The 18,660-nt window shown below is 50.2% G+C and overlaps 1 protein-coding gene across 1 annotated transcript; it reads right to left on the bottom strand.

The window, feature by feature from the left end:
• Window positions 1-296: 296 nt before the first annotated feature.
• Window positions 297-9,944, bottom strand: Snx20 (sorting nexin 20). The gene is made up of 4 exons (XM_057754316.1): window positions 9,834-9,944; window positions 5,585-5,726; window positions 3,934-4,085; window positions 297-2,522 (listed from the first exon to the last, which is right to left on the bottom strand). Exons 2-4 carry the CDS (start codon window positions 5,712-5,714, stop codon window positions 1,854-1,856), a joined length of 951 nt encoding a protein of 316 aa, XP_057610299.1. The 5' UTR covers window positions 5,715-5,726; window positions 9,834-9,944; the 3' UTR covers window positions 297-1,853.
• Window positions 9,945-18,660: the final 8,716 nt, after the last annotated feature.

Below are 18,660 nucleotides of genomic sequence, written 5' to 3'. Positions count from 1 at the left end.
ATGCCTCCCAGGCTGCCCTGGAACACACACTCGACCTCCTGAGTGGTGGGATTGCAGGTATGCACCACCACGTCAGTTTCTACCCTCTTAATATTTCAGTTAGAGTTCAAAGTGGGGGCATTCAAACCATGACAGAAGTTTGGCTCAACATTGGTTGAGCCTTACAATGAGAATCCGGTTCTTTGGTTACTCAGCTATTTTTCCCCTAGAACTTCCTGTTTAGTTCTGTATACAGGGCGCTCTTTTCTCTGTTGTATTTTATTGAGTACATTTTAGACTTGAAGAAATAGCTTACAGAATCACCAGGACAAACAGACACAGCTTTTATTTTGCCACTGAGTCCATTAATTTTCCCCAAGACCAGTTTTTGAAGAAGCCCATTTCCCACTTGCAGTGTCTTCCTGGAAAAACTGCTTGAAGGAAGACTTTCTCTCTGCTTCATTCTAAAGGCCTTCACGGGCCCATTATGGTAGTTGCCATAAGACGTCGATGTTGAACAAGATTTGGGTGCAGTTTCATGAATGCCTCTCTTGGAAAAACTAACTCTTCCTATACAAGGGTGGTGCCTTGGTCTCTTGGCTCATTCACTCTGAATGCAGCAGCTGGTTAAGGCTTCAAGCCAGACTGTTTCATCAGCTCAGATCAATAGTCCCATGAGGTCCGAGGTTGTCTTTTCCCGATACTAGGTTTCATCAAGAGCACTCTAACCTATCAGAGAGGTTCCAAGGGCACGGACTCCTCAGACGGGGAGCTGCTAAGGATTCCTTTGCTTCCCCAAATCCCATCCCTTATCTCATCCCATTTCCTTCCCGCTATGTGTACAAAACCCAAGAAAGCAGATGAAGGCACAGCTGCCTTATGGGTGAAAAGCCACCCTGAGCAGTGCAATTGGACATCCCTACTGTCAACTTCATTTACAAACACCACCAGTGCCACAGTGCCTTGTTCTCATGGAGCTTTCTGGGCCAATATTTTTTTCTCTTTTCTTTCTTCCTTTCTCCCTTCTTTCCTTCCTTCCTCCTCTTTCTTTTGCTTTTGAGACTTTTTTTTTAAAGCCTAGTTAGTCTTAAACTTGTGATTCTCCTGCCTCAGCCTCCCTCCTTGCACTACCACACCTGATTCTCCAACATCCTTTTACCCTTCAAAGAATCCTCCGGTCTTCACTCTGGGAGTGGGATGGAGGACAGGTTTCCCCCGAGGAGCAGTAGATGGGCTTCTGCTTCACTGAGAGGACACTGATGGGAGGAGCTAGGACTTTGAACTAGTGGGTGGGAAGCCTTGCAACTGATGCTGGGGTGATGGGTGCAGAGGGAAGATGTGGGGCAGCAAGACGGAGGAGCTCTGGCAATATGCATTGCATGTTTGTACATGACGAACCCGCAAACTCCTTCCCTGGCTGCTTACAAAAGAACCGAGTGCTTCTTTTTCTTTTATTGTAGTATTGGGGATTGAAACGAAGGCGTCTCATATGTTCAGCAAGCATTCGGCTATTGAGCTACATCCTCAGAACTCTGTATTTTCAGACAGTCTCACCAAATTGCCTAGGCTGGCCTTGAACTCATTCTCTGCGGAAGGCAGTTCATCCCATTCCCAGATGGTAAGGCCCACAGTACTTGCAAAGTTTTGACAGCTAAGCCTGTGGGCTCAGGGTTCAAAGAACCTTGCACCCAAGGGGTTACAAGATGACTCTTCCAGGGATCACAGGAGCCCTTCTGCTTGGCAGACATAGTAAAGAGGGACTTGTCTAAAGTTGCCCAGCAAAACCCACCCGCGACGGCCCCAAGCAGCCCGCCAGCGATAGTGACCCAGGTCTTTGTCCGCAGTCTGGATGCCAGGGCACCAGTCAGGCCGGCTCAGGACAGATACTCTCGCACCGTGAGCTCCTTCAGGGTGAAGCCCCTGTGCGTGGGACTCCGGAGCTGGCTGTCGTCCAGCCTGCCCTGCAGCGACGCGAAGTCCTTGCCCAGCGCGTAGGCCAAGCGCACCATGGCGTCAAGCAGCGGTGCGTAGTAGCGGTGGCTCTCGCGGGCCCGCAGGCGCTGCAGCGCGCGCTCGCCCACCGCGAAGGCCTCGGCTGGCCGTTCCAGGTCGCGCAGGCAGACGAGCGTGGCGCAGAGCGCGGGCACGGCGGCGGTCGGGCAGTGCGCAGTCAGCTTCTCCTGCAGCGGCAGCACGCGGCCCAGCAGGTCGAGCGCGCGTGCGTACTGGCCGGCGCGCAGGCAGCCGAAGGCCTCGCGCAACTCGGGCCGCGTAAGGAAGTCGGCGAACTCGCGCGAGCGGCGCACGGCGCGCACGGCGTACAGCAGCCGCAGGTAGTCGCGCAGCTCCAGGCGGCGCTCGCAGATGGTCTCGGCCGACAGGTTCCCCGTCAGGCGCTTCCGCGGGAAGGCCACGTCCTCCAGCTCCGGTCCGAAGCGCTTCAGGAGGGCCTTCTGCAGCCTCTCGAAGTCCGAGTAGCGCCGCTCCACCACCGCCATGTCGCTGTCGAAGCTCCCGGTCTGGACGACCACGACCTGATACATCTGCAGGCAGAAGGGAGAGGCTAGGTTCGGGACACCCCCAATGCATACAGTGTGTGTAGCCTTGGGACACCCCCAATGCACGCAGTGTGTGTGTTTGTGTGTAGTCTCGGGACACTCCAATGCACGCAGTATGTGTGTGTGTCTGTGTGCGTGTGGCCTCGGGACACCCCACTGTACGCAATGTGTGGGTGTGTAGCCTCAGGACACTCTGAATGCACACGATATGTGCGTGTGCATCGGGATATCCCCAATGCACGCAGTGTGTGTGTGTATGTACGGAGTGGTTAGCCTCGGGACACTCCTAGTGCACACATTGTGTGCATGTGCATGTGTGCGTAAGGACAACTTGTGGGAATTGGTTCTCACCTTCCACCTTGTCTTTCTGGGTGGTCAAGCTGGGCAGCAAGCGCTTTTATTGGCTGAGCCCTCTGGCGGGCCCTCTGCCATTTTGTGTATGCATATAACACACTTGGAGACTCGTCCACACCCCCGCCCCATGCTGTATTCGCTATCAGTAAAGGTTGCATGGCAGATGTTGGCCCTAGAATAACAGTGCTTAGAAGCATCGTGGAAGAAAAAGAGTGTAGGAACTTGGTGGTGGACCTGCGGTCTCTCTTAGCTTTTTATCATAAAAATGAGGGCTCCAAGTTCTGAATTGGGAAGGCTTGTGTGAACCACCTGGGCATTTGTTTCCGGTATAACACATTTAACCACATTAGTCTTTGGTAATTTAACCTCTTTGAGCTTCCCCTTCACTGACTCGAGGATAGGAATAGTCCCTGTTTTCTCCATGGGGATTAAACCAGTGAGTGAACTCACTGATATGAGGGAGAGCCATGCCCAGCACGCTATTGTAACTCTGCTGGACCCAGTGAGGAGGAGGGACAAGGCAGCCTGCTCCCAGTGAGGTGGGAATTATGAGGTTGGTGTGACTCTTCTATCTTCTAGAACATGCTGATCTCCCAGTCTCACAAAGATGGCAGCTCCCAGCAGGGCGCTTCCCACAACGACGACCAGCAGCTAGAATTTAATAAGAGTTCAGCTTTCTTTTGCGTTTCCTTTTGTAATTGGTTTTCCTTAGTGTCGTGGGAAACCGATCTTTTACTGAAATGTAGGTTTTTTTTAAAAAAGCCATTTGAATAAAAGCCAAGCACGTAGTTTGGATGATAGCACAGACTCAGTGGAGAAGGGCTACAGATAACACCTGGCATCACGGGGTCAGGAGCGTGATCACACATCTCTAATCTTCATGGGACCCTGCATGCAGAGCCATGCATGAAACCTCCATTTCTCGGAAGACCGTGAGTTAGTGTGTCATGTCCTGGCTGGAAAGTTGAAGTCTCCCGAGACTTCCCGGGGAGCATGCGGGAGGTGACTGACAGGGGTTTCCTCACATCTACGCTCTGCTTACCACAAACTTGGAGACTCTCCTCTCCTCGATGCGGGCTGAAGCAATCTCAAAGAGCAGCTTGACGTGTCGCCAGCGGCTCTTCTCCTTCTGCCAGTGTTCCTGTAGCTCCCTGGTGGTCATGCTGGAGTTGGAGCTAGGACCTTCCTGGGTTTCTGGAAGGACAGTGCTGTTAAGGAGTCTGCAGTAGGCAGTGCCCTCTAGGTGGGGGCTGGGGGAAGATGACTGGGTCCGCTTGGCTTGGGCTGTCAGAGTTCTGGAAGGGCCTACCCTTCCTCTCACCCTCACTGCTGGGGCATCAGCCAGGCTCCTGTCAATCACGTAGTGTGCTGACCTCAAATAATGCAGCACTCGACTGCTTCTTGTTAGGAAGCGCACTGTGGGAGAGTTACATCACCCACTTCCAGCCTGCTGATGGACTATTCTATAACCACGTGCCCTGGTAAACAGGGATGTGTCCATGTTTGCTTCTGTACTCCCTACAGCATCGACTCCAGGGAGCAATGGAGCCCATGAGTGCACATCAGTGTGGTGAGGAAGCCCTGAGGGGGTCATATTTCAGCCTCAACTGGAGGGCGGGGAGGGACTTACTAGTCTAACACTTTCGGGGTACACCTGCCACTCTCTGCTTTGAAACCAGCCCTCCTGTTTCCTTGCCTGGAGACCAATAATGTTTTGTATTTTTTATTGTTGTTTCAAGACAGATTTTTCTGTGTAACTCTGACTATCCTGGAACTCTATAGACCAGGCTAGGCTCCAACTCACAGCAATCTGTGTGCCTTTGCCTCCCAAGTGCTGGGATTAAAGGTGTGTGTCACCACCGTCCAGCTTTTGACAGTGTTTTTTAAGCCTCACTTGAACCACACACCCTTTTTAGAGTCTGTGTAGTTTCTTCCAACACTATTGCATAAATAATTGTGCAGTTATTGCAAGAGGTGCAGGCTGGGAAATCCTTATCTTGTGTCACGTGACTCACGTGTCACTCTCTCCCCTCATACTGGAGTAAGTGCCTCCTCTTTTCTTCTAGTAGCCTCTTTGTGGTGTTTCTAATTATTTTTCACTAATGGAGACTGAGCTTGAAGGCTAGGAGAGTGATCGGTTTTCCTTTTCAAGCACCACACAGGTCAGGCTTCTGCAGATCCATCTTGAATGGATGTAAAGAGAGATTGGTCCAGGAGATGGCACTATTACAGGTATCGTCAGTGCCAGGCTAGGACCCATTGGCAGCCACTGTTCTGGGAAGCCTCTCAACTCAGGACCCTGGGGCCTCTCTAGGACCACAGCAACATGCTCGGGTGTCTCTTCAGCATTTGCAGGAAGGGATGGTGGACAGTCACTGGCTTCCTTGTCTCTTGGATGCACAACTTAGTTATGTTCCTTACACCTTCCCATGGACCCCCATCCAGACTGAGTCCCAGGCACCCACCCCAATCATGGGATCATCCACCCCCTATACAGGATGCTGCTCTTGTTTCCAGTCCCCGCTCTGCCTCCGACATAAGGAGCCTGCACCAAATCCTTGTCTTGGGGCTTCTCAGGGGTGACCCCAGTTAAGACAGTTACCCAGCTTCTTGGTGCAGTCACTGAAGAGCTTCAGATGTCTTTGAACTAACTTCTGCCCCCCTGACACTGAACCCCAAGATCTCAAGTTTACCTAAGTGTTGTTCTGGTCCTGAACATGGGAGGTCTGGGCCTGAGGGCAGTACGTCTTGCCTGGTTGTTGGTGTGCACTGGTGTATGGGTCCTGTCCAGCCAGGGTTCCCAGGATGCTCCAAACTTGCCATGGTCCAAGGTTTCTAGAGGTGTAAAAGAGAGTAGTGAGAACCAACTTGTGTTGGGGCTCCTGAAAGATCCTGGTGTGTTTGGGATTCTGACTGTAATCTGTGCTGGCAGGTGTGGAGGAATACCAGTGATCACTGTGCTTGGTCCTCTGCTGCCCACCCAGCCAGATCAAACCTAGCCTTCCCCTCTGATGGACAGACAGACCCCGAGCTGAGGTTATGATTCATGGAGTGTACAGTTCCTTTGGATTCCACATGGAGTAGTGTCAAGTGACAACAATAACTTTGGAAATTACCTGGGAGAAAGATGCTGGCTAGTCAAGATAAATGTCCCACCACCCAGTTTTATATTACAGTGCACCCCCCGTGTATCTACTTTAAAACAAACATTCAATATGCCTAGTTTATCTCAACTGGTTCTTCAGACTTCCTTTTTTCTTTTTTTGTGACAGGGTTTCTCTGCATAGCCCAGGCTAGCCTAGAGCTCATTGAGATCCACCTGCCTCTGCCTCCTGAGTGTTGGGATTAAAGGTGTACACCACCACCACCTGGCTCACCCTTCCTTTTTAATACAACACCCACAAAACTTTGCTACTCCTGCCAAATAACAGATACGGAAACAGGTCTAACCCAAGGTCTGTGGTTGGTGAGTGTACGAAGGAACAAGATGGAACTGCTTCCACAGACACACTGTGAATTTGTCTTCACGGTCTCAATCTCACTTCCCTCCTCTACAGGGACTGTTTATATTTTTATTTTATGCTGAGGCTCTGACAGCAAACGCTGAGGTGTGGGCTGGGACAGAAGCCCAAGTCGGCTTACGACATGATCTTTGCTGTTACTGAAGTGGATAGGAGGCAGACAGCAGGCCGGCAGGCTTCTAGTGTCCAGTGTGTGCACATACGGATGGATGACTTGGCAGCTGTCAGCCACCTAGCTGCTCTGTGCTCCAGTGTCTTATAAAATTGGTACAGTATCAGAACCCACCTTCACATGCTGGGCTGAGGATCAAGCTAGGTCTACCCCATAGAGCTTAGACTCAGCGTCCTTCACACACCAGGGATGCACAGTCCTTTCTGTTACTAGGATCTGATGTGTGTTTGGTGTGTGAGCAATAGTATTGAAACGGCTCTAGAAGTGTACGCTTTTGACAGAGAGCTGCAAATTAGAAGAGACATAAAAGCCTCCTCTCAGATGCACAGATGGCTCGGCACCCTTTTAGGCACATGCAGATTTTCTTCTCATCACGGACAATGCCTGAGATGAACAACTGACGGAGGAAGGGCTTCCTATGCTCAGTTTCAGATTTGAGCTCCTCATAGCGGGGAGGACATGGGTAGAGCACAGCCGCTCACTTCCTGGTGGCCAGGAAGCAGAGAGGAGGGAGGAAGGGGAGAGAAAGGGAAAGGAGGGAAATGGGGAGACTATGCCTTCATTAATAGAGGCTTTTCTCACTTCTTTTTAAAACATGTATGTATGTGTGTACCTGTGTGTGTACATGTGCATGCATGTGAGTACATATGAGTGTGTGCTCACACACGCACATGAAGAGTATGGAGGTCATATGACAGCTTGCAGGAGTGGGTTCTCTCCTTCTACCACATGGATCATGGGGCTTGAGTTCAGGTCATCAGTCTTAGCAGCAAACACCTTTACCTGTTAAGCCATCTCACTGAACCACACTTCCCTCTTTTCCTCCTAGTCTTTGGGATAGTGCTACCCACATTCAGTGTGGGTCCTTCCCCCTTACTTAGTCATCTGTGGAAACACCCCACAGACACACCTAGAGGTGCACTTCTCTTGGCTCCCAGGGTATGGTAAATACAGTTAAGTTGGCAAGATTAACCACCATAGTACAGGAATTCAAGGTGGGGTTTAATGATGTCATCACCTCTCCAGGACTTTTGGAGGCTAGCTGGGCTCGAGTCTGTGCCTCAGGGAACTATTCTTGATAAGACATGGAAGGAACCCTGAGCTGTTTTTTAAGCAGTGATCTAATAAGTGCCTTCAAGGACCCTCCATCAGGCCTGACATTTATAGGTGGGCAAACTGAGGCACAGAGCAGGGGCCTAACTAACCCAGGACTGTAAATGCTTGTGTACTCAACAGATTGTGTGCCTTGCCAAACTCTCAGCCCTATGGAGGAGTCAGGAGATGGCCTCCATCCCGACTGACTACGGCCCTGGGGCAAGTTATTCACTGCCTTCTGTTTTCCATTTTCCCATTTCCCTCTGGGAAGGAAATACAAGCCTTGTCCCACTGTTAGGACATGGTGATGGGCTGGGTCCCTCTTGTTCTGCTAAGTCAATAGTTCTCAACCTCCTAAGCTGTGGCCCCTTAATATAGTTTCTCATATTGTGGGGACCCCAACCATAAAATTATTTCATTGCTACTTCTTATCTGTAATTTTCTACTGTTACTAATCATAAAGTAAACATCTGATATGCAGAGTCTGTAACCCAAGGGTTGAGAAGCACTGTGCTAAGTGCTAGCTATAGGTGGTCCACATGCTGTCATTTTTAAAAAAATATTTATTATGTATACAATATTCTATCTGTGTGTATGCCTGAAGAGGTCACCAGGCCACATTACAGATGGTTGTGAGCCACCATGTGGTTGCTGGGAATTGAACTCAAGACCTTCGGAAGAGCAGGCAATCTCTTAATCACTGAGCCATCTCTCCAGCCCCATGCTGTCATTTTTAATGGAAGTTTTTTTGAGACAGTGCCACACTATTTAGCCCAGACTGCTGGAACTCATAATCTTCCTGCCTCTGCCCCCCAAGCGCTGGGATTGCAGGTGTGTGTCACCACACCTGACTTATCTAATGGGGACTTAGTGTTTTCTGTGGCCACTCTACGCTTTTCTCTATCATTTTGTCTGTGAGTGAATGGGGGTGTGTGCAGCTGGCCTTAGTGGTCAGTGAATGGGGGCGTGTGCAGCTGGCCTTAGTGGTCAGTGATTGGGGGCGTGTACTGCTGGCCTTAGTGGTCAGTGAATGGGGGCGTGTGCAGCTGGCCTTAGTGGTCAGTGATTGGGGGCATGTGCTACTGGCCTTAGTGGTCAGTGAATGGGGGCGTGTGAAGCTGGCCTTAGTGGTCAGTGAATGGGGGCGTGTGCTGCTGACCTTAGTGGTCAGTGAATGGGGGCATGTGCAGCTGACCTTAGTGGTCAGTGAATGGGGGCATGTGCAGCTGGCCTTAGTGGTCAGTGAATGGTGGTGTGTGCAGCTGGCCTTAGTGGTCCAGGTCTTTCCAGATCTTTTTTCTTGATTTTAGGCCTTGGAAGACCTCAGAAATGTGCCTCCCTCCCCACCCCAGCTCCTGTGCATGACAATCATTCTTCCCATCTTCTGGGTGCCTTGCTCCCCACTTTTAGGGCTCGTGCTTCTTCAGTCCTCCCGGGGTACACAGGCCACCTTTCTTGGGGGTTGCAGAGGGGATGAGCATCTAATAGAATGTACTAAAAGCCCTCGCTATTCCCTGCAAGAAAGAAAAATTGAGAAGCACCCATTCAAAGAGAAGAAGGAAGGAAATGCCAGGAGTGGCAGTTGAGTTTTATTATAAGCCCCTTTCTTTCTTGGTCAGGTTTCCCAGGTCTTCCTTGGAGTGTCATCTGCGGCATCCCCACCTGCCCTGCCAGGGAAGGGTGAGTGCCATGGGACCCCTGGTGCCTCCTTGTGAAGCCCGTTGCAAGAAGGGAAGAGCTCTCAAACGTGGGTGTGCATCAGAATCCCCACTGGGGTCGGGGAGAGGAAGTGCTCAGGGCTCTAAAAAAACAGGCAGGCTGTCAACCTCACAACACCCAGACAGCCTTGGGGTGGGCTCTGGATTCTGTACTCTGTTTCAGGGTCATTAGTTCCAGTCTTTGAGAAACACAAGTCTAGACCTGTTCCCCAGAACAGGAATGGTGCCTGACATTTCAAAAGGAACCAGGACTAGAGGTTGAAGGGGGTATGCCCAGTTTGCCCCCAGTTTCTAAGGAAAGCCCTACTGGTAGAGGCTCTCACCAGCCTCCATCCCTCCCGCTCTGTCCCCAACAAGTTCCCAGAGGATCTCTCAATGAGGTCAGAGTCTCAGTGGGCAGAAGCCAGCTGAGCTTGGGGGTCAAACACCGACTGACCTGGGATCTTCAGGCTCTGTGGGTCCAGGGTTTCGGGAGAGTCACATGCCCCACTCCGATTTCTGTTCTAAGGCCCAAGGAGACTAAGGTCCGACGAGATGAGAGGAGACGAGATGGCTGAACGTCTGCTGCTCCACTGAGTTCTCTGTTTGAAAACAGGAAATAGGCTGAGCGATCTACCTCAGAGGCCGCAGCTTATTGGCTGCTGAAAGATGTTCACGGAACCCCATAGACGGGTGTTTGCAGTACCTCAGACAGGCCACCCACAGAGTGCAGTTTGACCTCACTTCCTAGCAGCCTTCAGACACCTAAACCATGGCTGGCATGCGGAGCGTCAATCCCACAGTCCTTCATCTTAGTACTTTTCCGTGGCAATGACTAAAGACCACAGAGTGGAAAAAATTACACACAAACATTTTATTTAGCTCATAGTTCTGGACATCGAAGAGCACAGTGGCAGTGTCTGGTGGGGCTCTCCTGCTACCCGTGACATGATGTGGCAGAAGGACAGACCAGAGGGAGCTTACCTTATGTACCCCAGTTTCATTGTTATGGCATGAACCTTTTATGAAGACTGCCCTCATGAAGTCACCCTCAGTAGGTCTACCTCTCAAACCCACGGTGTTGGGGTTCACAGTCTAGCACAAGGATTTGGAGACACATCCTTTTGGTAGTTATTGTCCTAGGTATAAGCTAGGCATAACGGGGACCCTCATGTTGTATTGACAGACCAGAGGACTGAGGTCTGGAACACTGGATTGGTGGAATGCAGAGCCAGTGCCTGACATGGAAGGACATACAGTGGCCTCCGTGCTCCCATTTGGAGTTAAGCTGTGTCCATGATTAGTTGACAGAAAGTTCCAAGGAAGACAGACCTTAGCACAGGGATGTCACTTATGACCACCAGTGTGTGTGGCCTTAGGAGCAAGAGGCTAGAAAAGGACGAGAATAAGAACCTTTTTGTCTAGCCCCGAAAGGCCTCTGGTGTCATTCTAGCCGTGCTCTTCTCTCCTGGGCACAAGTGGCTGTGGCCCTTCTGTCCCTCTGTCTTCATAAACTTGACCCTAGGAATAGGTCCGTGACTTGAGTCTCATTTTACTTCCCTTTGAATTTTATATGCATCGATCCATGTACACTGCTTGAGCTCTTTGGTGTCTTGTTTCTTTCCTTCAATGTTTTCATGTGTAGGAGTAAAATGTGTGTGTGTGTGTGTGTGTGTTCCTGAGTTTTATATTTTCCTATTGCTCCATTGTCACCTTATTTGAGCATGTCACTATTTTTCCTTTCTGGAGCTGTGATGCCCATTTTCACTGTTTCTAGAGTGTCGCCATAATTGCTGCATTAGTTCCATTCTTAGGCATTTAAACAAGCCTATGTGACTGTCCGGGGGACTCTCTGCTGTTCTTTTATTTCTTTTTCTTTTTTCTTTCTTTCTTTCTTTTTTTTTTCAGCTGTTCTTTGAAAAGGGTCTCCGACTGGACTGGGCCAGGCCACTGCCGGGGGTAGTCATCTTGCAACTTCCCAGCTGCTAATAGGCCAGGTTTACCTTCTCTGTCCGTGACAGAGTTAGTACTTCTTGTAGCCGTACTACAGTGAGGTCAATGGTGTCACCTCATAGCTTACACTGTGTCTCCCAGAGATTAATCTTTTGGACATCTTTTCACGGGCATGTTTCCCACCTGTCTCCCCTCTAAGTCCATTGTCTGTCTTTTATTGAATTACTTTAATGGCTGGAGAGAGACCGTTCATGTTCCTTTGGGTACGTGCGCTTCTTAATACCCTCTCCCTCCTGAGGCTCACAGTTGCACTTAATGGATCGTGTGATAAATAGACATCGTCAGCCGTGCCTGACTAGATCAATCTTGCTTTCCGCCCTTATTTGCATCTGCTTCAGCCCCATAGGCTCTCAGGAAGCTTCAGATGAGTCAGGATGTGCTGAGCATTCGATGGTGTCGTGCTGAGCGAGTGAGGGCTGGCAATCGATGCCATGCTGGAATCTTCAGTTTGCTTTTCTTCTCAGGGCTCTTACTGCACCTCCTTACCTGTTGGTTTGCTTGTCGGTTTGCTTATGGAAGTGCCACCCAACCGTGTCTCTCTGCACTGCCATCACCATCATAGCAAGAACACCCATATCCATTAGAATTCGTCCCTGGCATGGGCTCAAGAGAACTACTGTGCACGTTGTGTCTCTGGTTTGCTAGTCCTGGCGGCAAGGGCCATGTCTCATTTGCCTCTGCCTCACATTGCCTGGAAGAAGGCCCAGTGTTGCAAGAAGACATAGGGTTGCAGAGAGGCGGTGTTACTCTGCCCCTCCTCTTCCCACCATGCAGCTGTCCAGTTTCTTGCCCAGTCTCTGCCCAGGCTTGAAATCTGTGAGATGCCTCAGCAGGCTCTGCATCCTTCTCCACACCCTATGAGCTCATCGTAGCAGTTAGCAGCCACAGGGGACTAGTGCGACAGTCTCTGCTTCCTCTTTTGGGGCCGGGAACCCATTTTTTTGGAAACCACCTGACATGGAGGTTCTGTTTGGAGGAACACAACTGGGCCGGTGTGACCAGAAGACTTTGTCACTTGCTGGGTGTTGATTGTTCTCTCCAGCCCGGAGCCTGATGTGGGAGGGGAGAGACAGACAAGGGCTATGTCTTGTCCACTTGGACTGCTCTAACAGAAAGCCCTATGCTATGTGGTTTAACCAACAAATGTGTGTCCTACAGCTCTGGGGCCTGGGAAAGATCCTGGCGATGGCAGATTCAGTGTCTGGTGAGAACCTGTTTCCTGGTTTGTGAATGGCTATCTTTTTGTTGTGACCACTCATATTCAGCAGAGGGCTAGAGAGTTCTCAGGGGTCTCCTTCTTAAGGGACATAGTCCCAGGTCTTCACCCCATGACATGGTCACCTCCTAAGGCTCCACTTCTCAGGGCCATTAGATTAGGTGTTAGAATTTTAATACCAAAGTCTGAGACATATTCAGTCTGTAAGAGATGATCGTGGTGGGCCAGAACAAAACAGTGGGCATTCCTTGTGGAAATACCAGGGCCAGATAAGGGGAAAGGGGCACTATGGAGTCAAGAAGGGGAGATTCTGGCATCTAGGAGTCAGATGCCAAAGTCAGAGGGTATCTCCCCTTCTCTGACCTTTTGGTAATGTCCCACCACATTCAGAACCAATCCAGACTCCATCCTCCCTCCTCCCTTCCCAGCTCCACTGCTATGTTCCCAGCATTCTTTGCTGCCTTTAGCAGAGCCATGCTGGAGCATGGTGGAGGTGCAAAGACTCACCTATCCAGGAGTTTCCTTTCTGGAAATACCCTTCTTTAGGTTTTTTCCATGTGGGCTTTTCCTTCCCCTGGCTTGTAGCTTCCCGTCTGTCTTCCTGTCGCTCCTGTGGGCAGCCTGCTCTCGACCTCTTGCCATCTACCACTGTTGGCATAGCTGTTGACTTACTGTCTCAAACACCACACCATCAAGGAGCCGTGCCCATGTTGGTGGGCTGCCTCCAGCCGGCACTAAGCACAGCGCTGTCCTTACTGGCTGCTCAGTGGGTCACTGCTGTGTGACAGGGCTCATGAGCAAGCGAGTGAATGGTGAGGAAATGCGGAAAAGGAACTGGGCTGTGGCTCCAGCTCAGGGTCAACCATGGCGCCTCTCTGGATGCCAAGGAGATTAAGCCAGTCCTTTTTCTGTGCAGGCACTCTCCCCGATGCCTCAAAAATAGAAGATGAATAAATAAATTGCTGCTCACCACCACTCCCAGATTGAGCGCACTTGAGACTACAATACTGAAACTTCCTTTTGAGAAATTAAAAGGAATGATCCCCGGGGAGGATCTCTCCAGGTCTGCAAAGAAACCTGAGCTGGCAAGGTGTTTTGCAAGTGACCCCAGACCTGGTAATGTCGCTCTCATCTTTTTGCGGCTGTGCATGCATGATGGGCCTTTTTGAGGATTTCAAAGATTGTTATTTCTGCAGGACTCCAAATTGGGGCCACAGACCAAGTGTGCTGCTGATTTTGTGGCTGCATTGAGTAGGAAGGACGAGGGTGCTGGCCTCATTTCTGTCCTGCAGACTTGCCTGTTGCTGTGCTGAGCTTCCTAGTCTCCCCTCAACCTCAGGACGGTCAGGCTTCTGATCTATGTCAGGATTTACTGTGGAGTGGAGACAATGGAGCTTTTCTCATTGGGCCTGTTATGTGATGAGGACATGGTGCGTGCTCAGGGGCAGGCAGAAGTGGTCTGAGATCTGGGTGGTTGGCTGTTTTTCTAGGCCACACAGATACAGGGACACTACCTCCTGAGGAAAGTTGTTCAAGGTAGAGGCTGAGGAACTATTCTTTTTTCCCTTCTTTCTTTTTTTGGTTTTTGAGACAGGGTCTCACTATGTAGTCTTGACTGTCCTGGAACTTGCTCTGTAGACCAGGCTGGCCTTGAACTTACAGAGATCTGTCTGCCTCTGCCTCCCAAGGGCTAGGATTAAAAGTGTGCACTATCATGCCTGGCAAGGAATTATTTTTTTTTTTATCAAACACTCTGTTGGGTGGTGGAATATTTACTTTGCCAAAATGGGATTTGTAAACAGAGCTGGTTCCTGAAGCATTATGGGACAATGAAGAAGTAGGCTCTCAACAAGGAGTCAGTGAGGAAGTGTGACTTTTATTTGGTGTCTGATGTTCTTAGGCTAACCTTTGTAGGCAGAGGCTGTTCGTTCCTGGCCGCTCAGACCTGAATCACACAAAAATTATATTATTTGCAATACGGTGTGGCCAATAGCTTAAGCGTATTTCTAGCTAGCTCTCATATTCTAAACTAACCCATCTCCGTTAATCTGTGCATCACCATGAGGTAGTGGCTTACTGACAAAGTTTTGGCGGGTTTCTGCGGAGGCATCTGTCTCCCATAGTGTCTACATGGCTTCTCATTGACTCTGCCTTCTTTCCTCCTCTATCTGCTTGGAATTTCTGCCTTGTTCTATTCTGCTAAGCCACTGGCCAAAACAGCTTTATTCATTAACCAATAAAAGCAACACATATACAGAAGGACTTCCCATACCAATGCCTGTTGCTATAACAAAATACCACAGACCATCTGGCTTATTTAAGTTTATTTTTTATGGTTCTAGAGGCTGGGGAGTCTAAGGTCAGGGCTCCTGCAGATTGGGTGTGTGCTGAGGGCCCTTGGCAGATGGCTGTACTCCATGGCTATCTTGCCATCATGGGAATCCCTGGGTCTACTTCATAGGGGCATTAATCCATTCCTGAGGGTCTGACCTCCCAAGCCCTCAGAGGTTAGGATTTCACTGTGTAAAACTGAGGAGAATTCAGACATTCAGACCAGGTCACATCTGCTCAGCAAAACCTTCCCAGTTCACTGATGAGCTCAGGGATAGCTTAGGTGGGGAGGTGGGGTGCTCTCAGGATGCTGGCTCTTATTCTGAGGTAGGAATGGAGTGAGGACAGAGGCCAGGGACACCCAGACATACTGGGCCCTCCAGGTTTGAGGTAGCTCAGTGGCATGTGCCTGGCCGAACTTGTTCATCTTTCAACGAAGCTTGGATCATGCCTGTGCCAAAGGCAGAGGTCAGAAATGACCACTGGGTGCTTTGATCCTACAGAACCCTCAGTTGGGTAGGAGAGGAGGACACGCAGGGAACATGATCTGGGATAGAAAGCCAGCTAGGCTGATGATGTATGACATGCGTGCAGCTGCTCCTCACAGCTTAGAGCACAAGGAGACTCCCATGGGGGACTGTAGGCTGTGGCCACTGAAGGACAGGTAAAGCCCTCGTTAAAGGGACAGAAAAGGGTAGGGACTTGATCAGTGGCGCCTGCTGTGGGTAGCCGGCCTACCATAGGAAGCCAGTGGCCTCTGGGAACCTCTGTTTCTTTACCTTAAGAGTGCGAGCCAGAGCAAGAGACCACGAAGGACCCATCTCCAGTGATCATCGGGTTGCTATGGTTCTACCTAGTAGGTAATAGACACTGCCCCTATTTAGGGCAGGTCTTTCCCACTCTATTCCCCAAGCATCTCTGGAAACCCCCTCAAAGACCCCCAGAATTGTGCTTGGGCCATTTCTGGACAATCTTAGTTCAGTCGAGTTGACTCCCAACATTAGCCATCACAGACTGGTTATGAGACACTGGACATGTTGGCTGTTACTTTAGTGCCATAAGCACCCTCATTTGAAAATCAACATGATTTGACTTTCTGAAGGAGACTCACTAGGGCTGTGCCACGAAGGAAATGCTGCTGGCAATATGGAGAATGGTCATCAGTGCCTGCCTAACCTAGGTCAGTGATGAAGATCTGGGCTCAGGTAGCCATGGTGGCTCTCCTTGTGTGACGCTATTTGGGGGAGATGTGAACAAACATCTCCTCTTGCAGTGATATTTTTGTTTTAACAAATAAAGCCTACCTGAAGATCAGACTGCAGAGCTAAGCCACTAGAGGTCAGGCCGTGGTGGCACACACCTTTAATCCCAGGACTCGGGGACAGATGAATCCCTGTTAGTTCAAGGCTACCCTGGGCTACAGGAAATTTATCCAGTCTAAAAGGGAAGCAGAGCTCACACAAAGGTGATCCCAACACTTGGGAGCCCATGCCTTTAATCCCAGCACTAGGGAGGTAGAGACAGGAGTGATATGGCTGGGCAGAGAAAGGAATATAAGGTGGGAGGAGACGGGAGCACAAAGCAGTCTAAAGATGCAGTCCAAGGAGGCATCCGAGGACAGGATTGCCCCTTTGGCCTGAGCATTGGTAGAGGTAAGAACTCTCTGGTGTCTGGCTGTTCCACTTCTCTGATCCTTCAGCTTTCGCCCCCTGATAACTGACTCCCAGTTTTTATTATTAAGACCAATTAGAACTTATGCTACACTCCTTACTCAGAGAATCAATGACAGACGAAAGTAAGGATACCGCCAAAGTTCAATTTGATGAACCAATAAATTTATGGGGTTACTTATAGCAGCAGAAATGGCCCACAGACTGCTGCATCACCAAAGCCCACTCCAGCATGGGTGACAGTTCAGGAAAGCCAATGCAGAGGTGGAAGCTGGAGGATCGGGTCTTTAAACTCATCCTTAGCTTTAGCACCTACTGGTCCACCCAGGCTAGACTGTACACCATCTCCAAACAATGTAAGAAAACGTGAGGCAGATGCAATGGCTCAGTGGCTAGAAGTGCTTGCTGCCAAGTCCGACAACCTGAGTTTGGTCCTCAGGGACCCACATAGTGAAACGAGAGATCTGGACTCGGGCAAGGTGTCCTGTGATCTCCACTCATGTGCCACACATATGTGCACCATACAAAAATACCCACAGACAATAAGTCAATGAATAAATGTAAACATTTTAAATTAAAAAAATTGCAAAAAAAAAAAAAACAAAACCCACAACCATTCCCCATTCAAAAAAGTTTGCTATTGCTGCCTCTGCACAGGCTTCAATCAGTATCATGTTGAACGCCCCATAGACAGCACAGAGCACCACTGGGACCTCTCCCTAGTGATGATCACCTCTTTCATTGAAGCAGATGCCACCTCAGCTGCCGGGCACTTATCTGGAAGCAGTGCAAAGTAGTGGTTAGCGCACAGTCTTTGGTGCCTGAGGCCTGGGACATATCCTGAGGGCGTTTTCACTGTGTGGACAGCCCAGTGAACTGCCCTGTGTTTCACTTTCTTCATGCAGAAGTTAGGGACAGGAACAGTACTCTGCGGGGGTGGGGGGGTGGGGGGGGTAAGGGAGCTACTGTGAGCACAGGCCAGCACACACTGTCAAGTTCAAAAGAAACTCCAGACAAATGGCTGGCTATCTGCCCTACCTATCAGAGACCATGCTGGCCTCCAGACTCACTCAGTACCTGTAGGTCTCCTCACCCTACCCCTACCCTAAACTTCTCTAGCTCCTGGGCTTCCCTCCCCCAACTTCTCATTCCTGTGTAACCCTGCCATTTAGGTCATGTCCTCTCTTGGCTGGTCCTCTTTTGTCTTCCTCTCTTGGTCCCATCTCTTTTGGTTGCCTCTTTCTCTTCCTCTCTTGCTCCACCCCACACCCACACCCCAATGACCCAGGTCCCATCTGCTGGCCATGTTCAAGCCTACTACTTTCTCTCCCTGCTCTGAACTCTTCCAGATGCCTCTGGTTGTACTCTTCCTCCTATCGACAATAAAAAGCATACCTCAACCACACCTTGGCGCATCATGTCCTCATTTTATACACAAATCTCCTGTGTCAATGTCAGTTATTCTCTTTAATTTTGAGGCTTCACATTCAATCGTTTAAAAAAAAAATAACATTAAGAATAGGAAGTTACAAAATCGAATGAATGCAATAGAACACATTGCAATTGAATGCTGATTGGGATGGTGGTAGCGCCCAGGCTCCGGGGCTGTGTGGGAGGCACCCTGTGACTTCTCTCCTCAGCTTGCGTGGGACCGACAGCCAAGGGGGAAAGAGTAACTTTAAATGTCCTAACAAGTCTCCATCAGCACAGTCATCTGGGAATGCAGCCATTAAGACTGTGGCTAAGGGATTACAACTCATGGGAGGGCCATCGGTTCCTGCTGGCAGCGAAGGCTTTCCTAGCTCTTGTTCCCGGGACTCTATGGTTCCCTCCTGATTGGAGGGTGGCTCAGAAAGCGGGCCACACAAAGGCAGGACTCACAGCAACGCAGGCAGGCCTCTTCTTCCGCAGTACGGGTCTCACCGATCCCTGGAGGGAAATCAGGAGGGGTGTGGCCGCCCTTTGGAGTCCGCCAGAGTGGGCGGGGTCTCCAGCTAAGTGGGAGGGGCGACGGGAGGGGCGAGATCACTGAGGGAGTCCTGGAGCCTCCCCGG

Source organism: Chionomys nivalis, chromosome 21, assembly GCF_950005125.1.
Source record: "Chionomys nivalis chromosome 21, mChiNiv1.1, whole genome shotgun sequence".
Taxonomy (NCBI): Eukaryota; Metazoa; Chordata; class Mammalia; order Rodentia; family Cricetidae; genus Chionomys; species Chionomys nivalis.
This window is presented reverse-complemented; position numbering and strand designations above follow the sequence as displayed.

Coding starts and splice junctions, on each gene's coding strand:
- Snx20 (XM_057754316.1), bottom strand. CDS start 5,714: ATGGCAAGTTTGGAGCATCCTGGGAACCCTGGCTGGACAGGACCCATA. Junction 4,086..5,584: donor AGGACCAGAACAACACTTAG/GTAAACTTGAGA, acceptor CTGTCCTTCCAG/AAACCCAGGAAGGTCCTAGC. Junction 2,523..3,933: donor GGAGAGTCTCCAAGTTTGTG/GTAAGCAGAGCG, acceptor TTCTGCCTGCAG/ATGTATCAGGTCGTGGTCGT.